Source organism: Stenella coeruleoalba (assembly GCF_951394435.1).
Source record: "Stenella coeruleoalba genome assembly, chromosome: 1".
In the NCBI taxonomy this organism is placed as follows: domain Eukaryota; kingdom Metazoa; phylum Chordata; class Mammalia; order Artiodactyla; family Delphinidae; genus Stenella; species Stenella coeruleoalba.
The window spans coordinates 174,600,701-174,613,878 of NC_137169.1; the positions used below are offsets into that span (position 1 = coordinate 174,600,701).

The 13,178-nt window shown below is 36.4% G+C and overlaps 1 protein-coding gene across 2 annotated transcripts in view; it reads left to right on the forward strand.

Moving 5' to 3' along the window:
• Window positions 1-885: 885 nt before the first annotated feature.
• SHCBP1L (SHC binding and spindle associated 1 like) overlaps window positions 886-13,178 on the forward strand; it is a 45,449-nt gene continuing 33,156 nt past the window's right edge. Inside the window, exons 1-5 of one of the 2 annotated variants that reach the window (XM_079927163.1) lie at window positions 886-1,413; window positions 3,100-3,249; window positions 11,266-11,480; window positions 12,383-12,469; window positions 12,539-12,757. In XM_079927163.1, coding sequence (XP_079783289.1) covers window positions 940-1,413; window positions 3,100-3,249; window positions 11,266-11,480; window positions 12,383-12,469; window positions 12,539-12,757 — 1,145 coding nt within the window. In that variant the 5' untranslated portion in view covers window positions 886-939. The remainder of the gene's footprint in view (window positions 1,414-3,099; window positions 3,250-11,265; window positions 11,481-12,382; window positions 12,470-12,538; window positions 12,758-13,178) is intronic. The other variant, XM_079927162.1, reaches the window with a different exon arrangement.

The following is a 13,178-nucleotide window of genomic DNA, read 5'->3' on the forward strand; positions in this document are numbered from 1 at the left end:
CCAATGGTGTTCCTCTCCTTGGGTGCTGTCAGCCCCTATGCAGTATTTCACAGCTAGACTGTAAACAAAAGTTATTCCAGTTGGCTCAACGTACATTCAATAGTAAAATCACAGAAACGAATGGTCTCTGTTCTTCAAAGTATTATCTTGAGCAGACTTTTATTATTAAAGTGTTATAGTTTGCACACATTATTCCCAGCTGGAAATTTGCGTCCAGTTTAACAGTTACATAATATAATCTTTCACGTGAGAATTTTGAGCAACACAATAGGGGCATGAAAATAGACTAACCTATCCTTCTTGGCAGAAAATGTCTTGCTTAAAATGTAAAAGAAATTTTATTTGGGGAACCCTGTGAATATGTTGGAGGAAACCTACGTCGTTGGATTTGACACTGGAGTTAACTCTAGTAATAACCAGAAAGTTGTAGTTATCATCACCACCCAGTATAAAAATAAATTTTCCTCCAGGTTGTGTTTGTGCAGACACGCGTGTATAGAGGGTTAGGTACCACCTACATTCGTTAGGTCATGAGGACCTGGAGGGTGACGCACAATCACCCTGAAAACGTGTGAGGACCCCATGAAAACCCTCCATGGGGAGAGAAGTCTGTCTCTGGATGGTTCTGAGGTGAGTAGGGTGAGGTTAGAGCCAGCGCCCGCGGAGTGGGCATCATCTAGTGGCGCCCCTACCCCGCCCGCCAACAGCTGGCCCAGAACCTTCCTTCCCCCACGCCCCGTCGCGCCCCACAGTATCCCTACCTACCTCCAAGCCCCAGAACCACCCGCGACACCCGGACCCGCGCCCACCACCCCATCCCCTAACTCCCTCCAGGCGAGATCCCCTCGAGCCGCCGCGCTCGTTGCTCGCCCATTGGCCCGCGCGATCCGGGCCGTAAAGCGACTAACGGTTGCCGTTGGCCCGCAGGGTGCTGAGGAGATGGCGTCGGGATCCAGAGCCACGGTGCCTGAAGACTCGGTCCGAACCGTCAGCCCCGGGCAGCGAGGCGAGAAGGCTGTCTCCGCGCTCACCGGGGACTCGGTGGAGGCGGGGACCCTGAAGAGCGCCGCGTCTGCCGTGCGGTGGGTGGTGGCCTCCCCTCGCCCCGTGAAGCGGAAAGCCGTCCGGGAGGCGGCCCAGCGGCGGCTCCAGCTCCTGCCGGGCTCTCAGGCCGAGGGCCGGGGACCGGAGCCCGAGGAGGAGGAAGAGGAGCCCCTTCTGTCGGTGCCGGAGGAGGATGACGAGAAAGCGCAGCCACTGCCCCCAGTCTGCGTGTCCCCCATGAGGGGGATGTGGCGGGAGGAGAAGGTGGCGCTGTATTGCGACGAGGTGCTACAGGGCTGCAAGGTGAGAAGGAGAAGAAAACGGACGGGAATCCAGGGGGACTCGGGTCTTCCTCCTATGCTGATGGGGGTACAGAGGGCACAAAGAAACCCTGCATTTCAAAAAGTAAATTTACGGGGCTTCCCTGGTGGCGCAGTGGTTGAGAGTCCGCCTGCCAATGCAGGGGACACGGGTTCGTGCCCCGGTCCGGGAAGATCCCACATGCCGCGGAGCGGCTGGGCCCGTGAGCCATGGCCGTTGAGCCTGCGCGTCCGGAGCCTGTGCTCCGCAACGGGAGAGGCCACAACAGTGAGAGGCCCGCGTACCGCAAAAAAAAAAAAAAAAGTAAATTTACTCCAAACTTCCAGGGCTTCCACCTTGTTAGAGGTTCCCAGGCCCTGTTAAAAGAGTTCCAATTCGATTTTCCTTCAAACAGATCACATAGTGTTTTCTGGTTTTCTGAGAGGTTATCAGTGCCCAGGTATGCATCTTAGTGTTTTCGTTAACAATCTATGCCCAAGCGTAAGGATAAGGTTACTTAGCCTTGACTTTTACACTACAATAACTCAAAACGTTTACACTTTAAGAGTGGTTCCCAGCCATCAGTCTAGGATGTGGAATGAGGTTTTGTAAAGAAGATACATACTTGGTAATACTGAAGAGCAAATATTGTTTCTTCTAACCTGTTTTTTCTTTTTTTAAGTTATAGCAGAAGAATTTGTGTACAAGGATTTCATTGCACCGATGTTTATAAAATTTAAAAACTAGAAACTAAATTTCCAACTATGGGGGCTGTAAAGAACTTGTGGTGGCTTCATGTAATGGAAAATCATGCAGCTGTAAAAATTATGTTTTCAGAAACTATAGATATGCTTATGCTATAATGTTAAGGAAAAAAAAATCAGAAGACAAAACATATGCTTCATATGTATGGATGAATATATGCATAGAAAAAAGACTGGAAGGAAATGCACCAAAATATCAACAATGGTTATTCTGGCTGTCAGGATTAGGGGTGGTTTTTGTTTTCCTTATATTATCTGTATTTTGCAGATTTTCTGTAGGTTAACCATATTTTATAATCAGAAGAAAAATTTTAAAAATACTGTTACCATAAAACTAGAATGGTATTTAATGACCAATTTATATTTGATATTCGAGGTTGGAGAAGGCTAGACGTCTTAAAGGCAATTGAAAAACATTTATATAAATCACAGTGTCATTAATCAGTCAGGGTCTAATGACTGAGTTTCATAATAGTTTATGTTATTTATCATCCTGAGGTCGCTGAATTGAAATGTAGAAAATCAAATGGGCAGATATTTATTGAATGCTTAATATGCTCATTTGTTTTATAGAGTGGATTTCTATTTTAAATTTTTATGTACTGAATAAATTTTAAATAAAGTCAATAAATCTTTAAAGTTCAGAAAAAGTCATTACTGTTTTTTAACATGATAATAACTATGTTTTTATATGTATAATTACAGTATACTTTTTGCTCAGTGGATTAATAAAACCAGTTACTTAAAACATAATAAGTAGATGTCTCATCTCTGAATTACTCTATTGAGTGAATAGATCTCTTTTAAATTTATTTTAATTTTTTAATGTTTCTATTTTCCATTAAATATAGATTCAGTTAAAAATCTATTATTTCCCAGGTTTTTCATTATTTAAGGGTATATTGGTTTCATATTTAAATAGAAATCAGTAAAAAAATATATAAATCTATAATTTCATATATTTATATGTATCTATTTTTTCTTTTGCTAGGCAGAAGATGCTGATGATGCTATGTGTAGATACCTATCAGAAAAATTAAAGTTGAAAGGCAAATGGCTTGGAGTCTGGAAAACTAATCCTGAGTTATTCTTTGTGAAATATGAAGAAGCTTCTATTTCTTTTGTTGGTATACTGGTTGAGGTAAATAATTTTCACCTGATCCTTGTTCTTTGAGTGAAATTATCAGTTCTTTTTAAGACCAAAATGTAACCTTATTAATTTGAGGCTTTGATACTTAAACAAAGGTTGACAAAAGTTTACTTCTATTTTAAGTTTCTAAGCAAATTAATAGTGTAAAAAGAAGGTAAGGAGGGATATTAGCACCCATTTACCTATAAACAGTTGTCATTAAATCAAATCTAGTAGTATTACATAATATTTATTAGCCTAGTTTCAATTGCTCAAATAACATAAAAATAAAGTGCCTTTCTTAAAATTTAGTAACTTAGGCTTTAATTAACTTGGGCCTTTTTTCCCCATCATTTCTCTTTAATCTTCATTTATCTGAATTATGAGGTTTAGTTACATTAGGAAAGAAAAAAATAGATCAGAAAACTATTGGTAAAATTTGAAATACTTTCCTATGAAAAGTGCCCTTTTAGTGTAATACATCCACTTCCAAACCTTCAGCTGATACAATTTTGCTTTTATAGGTCTATATGTTAAATATTGTAGCATATTTGACATGATAAATTCAGTTCACTTAAAGGTTAATTATCCTTGTATAGAAATCAATATTTACAATCACAAATGGTACCCCTGTTTCAGATAGATATTTCAAATCTGTGGTTTCGGTGACAAGAAAAAATTGTGTTTGAAACTCATTACATTGCACACTGCCTGAAAACAATTCAATTCTGTGTTATATGGAAAAGTAAATTAGTGGTATTTTTACAGTAAAGGATGGCATATTTTCAGTCATAGCTGCTACAAAAGAATATGAAAGTCTTGGGATTAATTTTCCAATAATACTCTATTTTTAGTGGTTCTTTGAGGTTTGACCAACTTCAGATTTTGAGTTGATTTTGCCTAGAACTTTCATAACTTCTTTGGACTTTTTTCATGTGGATAAAATAAGAGGAGGTGGACTCTATAGTATCTGAAAAAAAATTTTTAACAGTGTAAGTTCGGGCTTTTTCAGTCAAGTTTTATGAGGAAGTCCCACATATACAACATATTAAAGTGGAACATTCCTGATTGAAATGAGGGATGGTAACATAGCAATTGCTTGGCTTCTCTCTCAACATCACATGATAGCCCCTACGTTCCATAAAACTTTTCAAGATCCCTAAAGTTACATGGAAACTCACTGGATTGGGTTATCCAAAAATTCTATCAAGTTCTAAGATTTTACATGCAATATATTTACTCTCTTCCTTATTCCAAAAATAACAAACAAGATTACACATAATTAGATTGCTTTAAAATCCTCTATGAAATGCTAACGTCCTTTAAACATTAGAAAGGTGGGAAGAAAAGCGAGAACAGAAGAAAAGCAGAATAACATATTGGCAGATTCTAATTTGCATTACAAGGCATTGAGACTAGCTCTTGGGACCTCTTAAGATTGTGCTGCACCATTCACATTTGGTGGTTTTGTCTGCCTCCACTTCTTTAGTCTTACTTGGATCGAAATATCAACAGTGCTATATAATGCTCCTTGTTCTGAAGTTACAATAATCTATTCCTATGGACCTCAATCTCTGGCTTTAGCTTTAGATGCTATATTAGTTTTTCTATTGCTGCTGCAACAAATTACCACAAATTTGGTGGCTTAATATAAATTTGTTCTTTTACAATTCTATAGGAAAGGAATCTGACATGGGACTAATTGGGCTAAAATCAAGGAGTAGACAGGGCTTATTCCTTTCTGGAAGCTCTAGGGGAAAATCTGTTTCCCTGTCTTTTCCAGCCTTTATAAGGTACCTGCATTCCATGACTTGTGGCCCCCTTTATCCATTTTCAAAGTCCTTCTCACACTCTCTCTCTGGTTCCCTACAGTCTAGAAAGGTGCTTCCATTTTAAAAGACTCATGATTAGAATGGGCCCAACTGGGTAATCCAAGAGAACTTCCCCATCTCAATTCCTTAACCATAATTACATCTGTAAAGTCCCTGTTGCCTTGTAAAGTAATATATTCACAAGTTCTAAGTATTAGGGGACCATTTGAGGGCCATTATTCTGCCTAATACAGATCCATACAACAAAGAGAAAAGGCTTGGAAATATAATATTTGATTGGAAGGAAATCTAGCATATCCTTCTTTGTTACAAAGTGGGCCAAATATTAAGGAAACTTTTTTATAACCTCTGTAGAAAGCAATTTGGTAAAATATATTAAGAACTTTAAAATAGTTTATTTGTTGTAAGTCAGTTATTTCTCAATAAAGCTGGAAGAAATAAAGATAGTAAGAAATAAATAGACCCCACTGCACAGAAAAATAAATAAAAATTAAAAATGTTCATTTTATTTCTAGAAATTCATTCTATAGAAATCATAAATGTAGAAAAAGATTTAATGTATTTAAGGTAATCAAGTCATATTTATAAAATAAAAAATTGGGAAGACCATAGAAGTTTAATAATAGGATATGGGTCAAATAAATGATAATTTATTCATAAGATAGAATATCATGTAGTTATAAAACTTATGATAACAAAAAAACTCTTAATGATTTGGAACATGCTCATTGTGTACATAAAGTAAAACAGAAGACACAAAACTAAATATACAGTATGATCCAACGAAGTACATAGGAATAAAACTGGAAGATAAAGAGCAAAAGGTTAACAGTGATTATCTCTGATGACAGAATTTTGGTTGATTTTTTAAAATTTTGTAAAAAAAGCATGTCTAGTCACCATCAGTAAGCTTTCTTGGACAACATGCTTTAAAATTTTGTTTATATCCCTTGATGAAGGCTTAGAGAATCTTTAATTTGCAGATGTTTAAGGGAATTCTCAGTGGATTCTGGAAATTGGTTATTTACCTGATTCTGCTATATCATAGTTGTAAAGACGAAATAGTAACTTTGGGCTGTGCTCAACATTCACAGCTTGCATCGCGGCTATTTCCACACACTCCCAACTCCAGTAATAGGCTCCTTGGTTTTAAAGCCTGTTTTAAAACTTGGTGATCTCTAGACCTGCTGGACAGCTTTTGGGATCTCCCTCCATCATCATCCTAGAAATTTCTTTCATCATTCTCTTGTGTAAATAACCTATTTCCCCAAATTGCTTTTTTCTTAGTTTATTCTCTCATTTTGGCCAAGGATCTTATCCTAATAGCTTCACGGGTAAGGGCACAAAGTAGATAAAATTTTTGTGATATTGTGTGCTTGAAAATATCTTTACAGATCTTCAAGTTTATTTGACAGATTAACTGGATACACAAATTCTAGGTTTGATTTCATGCCCAGAATTTGTAAAATTCTATTCCATTGTCTTCAAACTTCCAGTGTTGCTGGTTGAGAATCCAGTGTCACTGATTCTTTGATGATATATATATAGATATATAGATATAGATATATAGATATAGATATAAAATATATGTATATATTTTTGTGGCTGTGTTGAGCCTTCGTTGCTGCGCATGCGCTTTCTCTAGTTGCAGCGAGCAGGGGCTACTCTTCGTTATGGTGCGCAGGCTTCTCATTGCAGTGGCTTCTCTTGTTGCGGAGCAATAGGCTCTGGGCTTGCGAGCTTCAGTAGTTGGCGATGCGTGGGCTCAGTAGTTGTGGCTCGCGGGCTTAGGTGCTCTGTGGCATGTGGGATCTTCCTGGACCAGCACTCGAACCCATGTCCCCTGCATTGGCAGGCGGACTCTTAACCACTGTGCCACTAGGGAAGTCCAGCTGATATATTGTTTCCTGTCTGAAAACTTGTAGTATCTTCTCTTATAGTATTGTCCCCAGAGTCCTTCACCAAAATGATAGCAAAGGGATTTTTTAAAAGGTACCCAAGGACAAGAGATAGAAAAGGAGACAATAGCAACACAATTTAGAAGGTGTAAAACATATAAATAAATGACAACTGACTTAGTAGAGCTAAGAAAGTTGAATTCTGTTTACAGTAGGGAAAGCCGGAAAAAAAAACAACACTTAATTTACACTGCATAACCCCAAAGGCTTAGGAACTGACTGTACTGAGAACTTGAATTGGCTTGAAGATGGAGCTTGAATTCAAGAAGAATAGCTTGAAAGCTATTTAAGAAACAGAGACTTCCCTTCCAGGAAGATGGAGTAGACAAACTTTTCCCTATTCTTCCTATCAAGTACAGCTAAAAACCCTGGATTATATGTGTAAGTAAACATAAGACTCTGCAAGTTGGAGAGAAGGCAGATTGTCTAGGGACCTTGTGACACAAGGAATGACATGATGATGAGTTCCCTGGGCTTTACTTCATATATCCTAGACTGTGTACCAGAGGAGCTGGAAACCTGGAAACACCAACAGGTGTAGGAAAAAAAATAAAAAATGCCCCTCAAAAGCCTGCTTTCTCTAGTCAAAGTTAGGAAAGGGACAGCCAAACAATACAGAAAAAAAACTGCTGCTCTTCACTCCCATCTTGCAAGAAAAGACAAAGTGAAGAACCTACACTTCCACCCTTGCCAAGTTGTAACAAGGCACACTAACCCCACTCCCAGAGTGGTGTTAGAGAAGATCTAGTGGGAAGAAAATGGGGAGCTGGGTGATAAGGAACTTTCCCTGCCTTCCATGATGTCAGTGTAGACTACATGGGAAGCCCGGACTACCACCCCCACTGGTAAAGGGACTCCTTCCACTCCCTGCAAGGATGGTGTCAGAAAAGGTCTAGTGGAGAATCAGAACTTTCACTACCACCCCCATGATGTTAGTGGAGACAACGTAGGGAGCAGTAATGAGGTGCTCTCCTCTCTCTGAGCCAGGGTGGTATCAGTGGAGGCCTAATAGAGAACCTGAACTCCCACCCCTGAATAGCAGTAATGAACAACCCCCTCATCCTCCAGGATCAACAGAGGCTGAGCAGAGAATCTGAACTTCCATCCCCATCTGGCAGTAACAAAGCCCCTTTTCCATGCCGGATTGGTGTCAGAAGAGGACTGATAAAATAAAAGGTTTAAATAAAATCAATACTCTCACAATGTAATACACAAAATGTCCAGTTTTCAATAGAAAATTACTTGTCATCACTCTCAATTACTTCTAAGACCCAGGAAGATCTCAACTTGAATGAGATAAACCAATAGACATCAACACTGAGATGACACAAATGTTAGAATTATCTGATAAGGATTTTAAAGCAGCCATCATAAAAATGCATCAGTGAGCAATTATGAACACATGCAAAATGAAAAAATAGGTCTCAGCAAAGAAATAGAAAGTAAGTAAATGAAAGATATAAAGAAAATGAAATGATGTAAAGAAAAACCGAAACAAAGTTTTAGAACTAAAACTAAAAAATATATAGTAACTGCAATTAAAAACTCAGTGGATGTGCTCAACAACAGAATGAAGACAGAGGAAACAATCAGTAAACTTGAAGGTAGAATAATAGAAATGACCTAACTGAACATCTGAGAGAAAATAGATTAAAAAAACCCCCCAAACCAAAAAATAAGCAAACAAATAAAAAACGGAGCCTCAGGGCCATGTTAGACTGTAACAATTCATGTTTTCAGAGTCCTAGAAGAAAAGATTGGGCTGAAAAAAATATTCAAAGAAATAATGGCTGAAATTCCCCAAATTTGGCAAAAGACATAAACCTACAGATTTAAGAAGGGGGCTTGAGAAGCATGGTTAAAGATGGGAGTATCCCACTGAAAAAAAGATTGTGATACTTCATTGGTACTGAATGTTAGGATCCTCTGTCTTCTACCCTGATTCTCCTTCTAGAACACAGGCAGCTAAGGCATATCTCTCTAGGCATTAAAATTGAAAGATTCTTCTATGATCAGTTCAAAAGAAAAGATCTAAAGATACTGATACATGAAGTTCCCATGGAAAGAGCCTGGGCAGAACATCTTACAGTGGATCCATAGTAGACTTGTTCCACACAGACCTTCCAATTACTTTTATAGTACTCAACTCTTAAATATGAGCAGACAGCCAAGGGTCACCAGACATTTGAGGAAACTTAAATATCAAAACAGTGGTTAAAACAGCAGAAAAGAAGACATTTGGAAGAAACAGATGACAGGGAGAAGAAACACACACACACATATATAAAACTATTAATATTCTCAGAAAGAAGAGACAAGCTAAAGCATTCATGAAACAAGAACTGGATCCTGTATGATGGGAAAATTCCAAGAAAGAAAGAGAGCTTTTGGAAAATAAAAATACAACAGCAAGTGAAAAACTGAATAGAAGGATTAGAAGCATTAGAAGATAAAGTGGAGTAAAATCTCCCATAAAGTAGAGCTGAAGGACTAAGAAATGGAAAGGAAAGAGAGGAGAGTAGTTAGGGGATTGGGTCCAACATCCAATTAAATGTTCTAGAGAGAGAAAAGGAAGGAGGGAGGGAGGGAAGAAAAGAAGAGGAGAAGGAGAGAGAGAGAGAAATAGGAAGAGGAGAAAACAAGAACAACATACAGAGGAAAGAAAATTGTCAAGTTGTGAAAGTTTCCTAGAACAAAAGGACATGAATTTCTAAATTGAAAAGGCCCACTGATTGTCTAGCACATAGTGAAATTTGAGAACACGAGGGCCAAAGAGAAGGTTGAGCAGGATTACAGAGAGAAAAACAATAAGTTCATATAAATGATCAAGAGGCAGAATAGCATTGGACTTCTCAAAAGTAAGTTCTTAACTTTAAAAAGCTATGTAAGTATATTGTCAACAAAAGTGATATCCTAACCTAGAATTCTATACCCAGTCACACTATCAGTTAAGTAAAAGAGTAGAAAAAATTTTCTCTTTTCAAGGATATCATATAGCATATAGCCTTTTCAGGTTGGTTTCTTTCACTTAGTAATATGCATTTAAGGTTCCTCCATGTCCTTTCATGGCTTGATGGCTCATTCCTTTTTACCACTGAATAATATTCCATTGCCTGGATGTACCACAGTTTATTTATCCATTCATCTACTGAAGGGCATCTTGGTTGTTTCCAAGTTTTGGCAGTTATGAATAAAGCTGCTATAAGTAGCATTAGGTAAATAAAATCTACTTAAAAATAAACAATTTTATTGGAGATGTACTTGAAAATGTTTAAAATTCATTATTGGAAGTGTATTTTTTTCAGCTTTATTGAGGTTTAACTAACAAAATTGTAGGATAGGGTGTATAACATGATGATTTTATATATATATATATATATATATATATGTATATCCATATACATTGTGAAAGGATTCCCTTCATTAAGTTAATTAACATGTCCATCACCTCACGTATTTACCCCCCCCTTATTTGGTGAAAAGATTTAAGTTCTATCTTAGGAAATTTCAAATATATACTACAGTGTTATCAACTATAGTCACTATGCTATACATTAGATCCTCAGACCTTATTCACCTTATAGCTGAAAGTTTGTACCCTTTTACCAACTTCTGTAATTTTAAATTTTGTGTTAATACTTAGCATAATTTATTAATTTTTAAAGCTACTGTCAACTCAGTGGTTCTCAAGCACTGATTTTCAGACGTGCTGGAGGTTATCACTCTATTGTGGTGAAATGAGACAAGTAAGCACAATATAGTGTGCAGTTTATGAAGCTAAATTTATTCAACCTAAGGACTTTACCTTTTTTTAGGATTTCATTTTTTGATTATGTCCATTCTACTTTTTTTTGGTACTTTATTAGCCTTTCTTTTAAAAATAATGTAATATAGATAGTAGGATTTTTAAAAACATACTTTTATGGCAAAATTAGTCCAAAAACTTTTTTTAATACTACTATTTTATAAAATCCCAAAGTCTGGCAACTCAAACTTAGAATAATGTGGGAGATAGGCAATTCCTCTCATGAACCTTAAAATTAATGTTGTTTAAGAATTAGTTTGAAAAATTGTGTTTATATTTTATTCAATATTGATCTATTATTATTATGTATGTTGATTGTTAGAGAAGTCATAAAAATTTAAAAGAAGAAATTTTATAAGTAGGTCATATTTGAGAAAGAATTCTTGTGGTTTACTTTCATTTATAATTACAAATTTTATAATATTTATCTTAGGTAACTTGTAAACTACGCCAAAGCTCATCATCTTGTTTCAAAGTTACTGTTTCTGTTGCTGAGCCCTTTTCTTCTAACATCGCAAATATTCCAAGGGATTTGGTCGATGAGATTTTGGAAGAACTAGAGCATAGTGTGCCTCTCTTGGAAGTGTACCCTGTTGAAGGACAAGATTCTGATTCACATGATATTGCTTTGGCCTTGGAAGTTGTAAGGTATTAGAGGTTATTTCTTCTGAAAGTTCAATTCTCATATTCAAAAAGTTAATTTAATATGTAAGTTTTGTTCATATAGGCACTTTATTTAACTTTTACTCACTGCTGAATTCAATTTTTCTATTTTTAATGAACATACTTGTAACTTTTACTTAAAACATTCTCTCTTGTGGAAGTTTGCTGTTTTTTGATCTTGCATTTTACAAAAATTGAATTTTGAACAGTTCTAGAGATAAGTAATGCTAAATTCTAGGGAATTCCCTGGCAGTTCAGTGGTTAGGACTCAGCACTTTCATTGCTGGGGCCCAGGTTCAATCCCTAGTCGGGGAACTAAGTTCTGGGAAGCTGCACGGCACAGCCAAAAATACCCAAAATCCAAAAAACAAAACCACTAAATTCTGTTCATATTTAAGCATCTTAAATATATTAGATTTCATTTTTCACATTTAAAGGTATTACACATACCTGATGTCTTCATCCCCATTGTGATTGCTTCTTACAAGTTGATATCATTTGAGAGAAGCTATACGTAAGCATAATACAGAATACTGGGGGCATGTTTTTGTTTTCCTAATACTCCCCCAATATAAAAATATGATGATATCTCAAGTATTATTTCTTTGGTAAACAAAGCCATAGCCACAATCTATGAAATGTGGAACATGAATTTTACAATCCCACTTCAAGAAACATTATCTTATCTGTAGTAACTTGAAATAGAATGCAGATCATCTAATGTATAAAGTTTTACTTTTAATATTAGTTCACTGAAAGATCATTTTGAAATATTTTTCTTAACAATTAAGCTTCATATAAAGATTTCTGACATCAGAATGTCTTTTTAATTCTAAACATGTACTGGCTGATTTTGATCACTGTCATCTCAATTTGATTTATCATAGGTTTTTTTATGACTTTCTTTGGAGGGACTGGGATGATGAAGAAAGTTGTGAGAATTATACTGCTTTGATTGAAGAAAGAATTAATTTGTAAGTATAGTTAAAAGCATTCATCACAGTATGTAAGATAAACATTGTAACTATACTCATACTTTTCAGGTGGTGTGATATACAAGATGGAACAATACCTGGTCCTATTGCACAACGTTTCAAAAAGACTTTGGAGAAGTATAAAAACAAGCGAATCGAGCTCATTGAGTATCAGAGCAATATTAAAGAAGATCCATCTGCAGCAGAGGCTGTTGAATGCTGGAAAAAGTACTATGAGATAGTAATGCTCTGTGGATTATTGAAAATGTGGGAAGATTTACGCCTCAGGTAATAATTTGTTCTATTTTAAATGGAAACAAAAAGATTGCATGGTCATTCTTTTATCATATCACTTGTCATATATGTTACCCTAATTGAAATAGATTATAAAAGTAGATGTCCAATTTATAAGCACAGGTGCAACTACCAATATTGGAAAATTATTTTTATATTAGCTGAATTAACTGAAATCATTGTTTGGGGTTTTTTTGATGAAAAAAATCGCATAAATCTAGTCCTTTCCTTACCTTTCTCCTTTACCTTCTTAATTTTGGCCAAAGCATAGAAAAGAGTAAGTAGACGTCATCCACATATAAAATGAAAAGTAGAGAGAGAGTTGACTAATTTGGCTGCCTAATTTCTTTTCTAACCAAAATAAGTTGTTTTTTTGATGTTAAATAAAATAATGCAGATTTAACTGGCATCATTC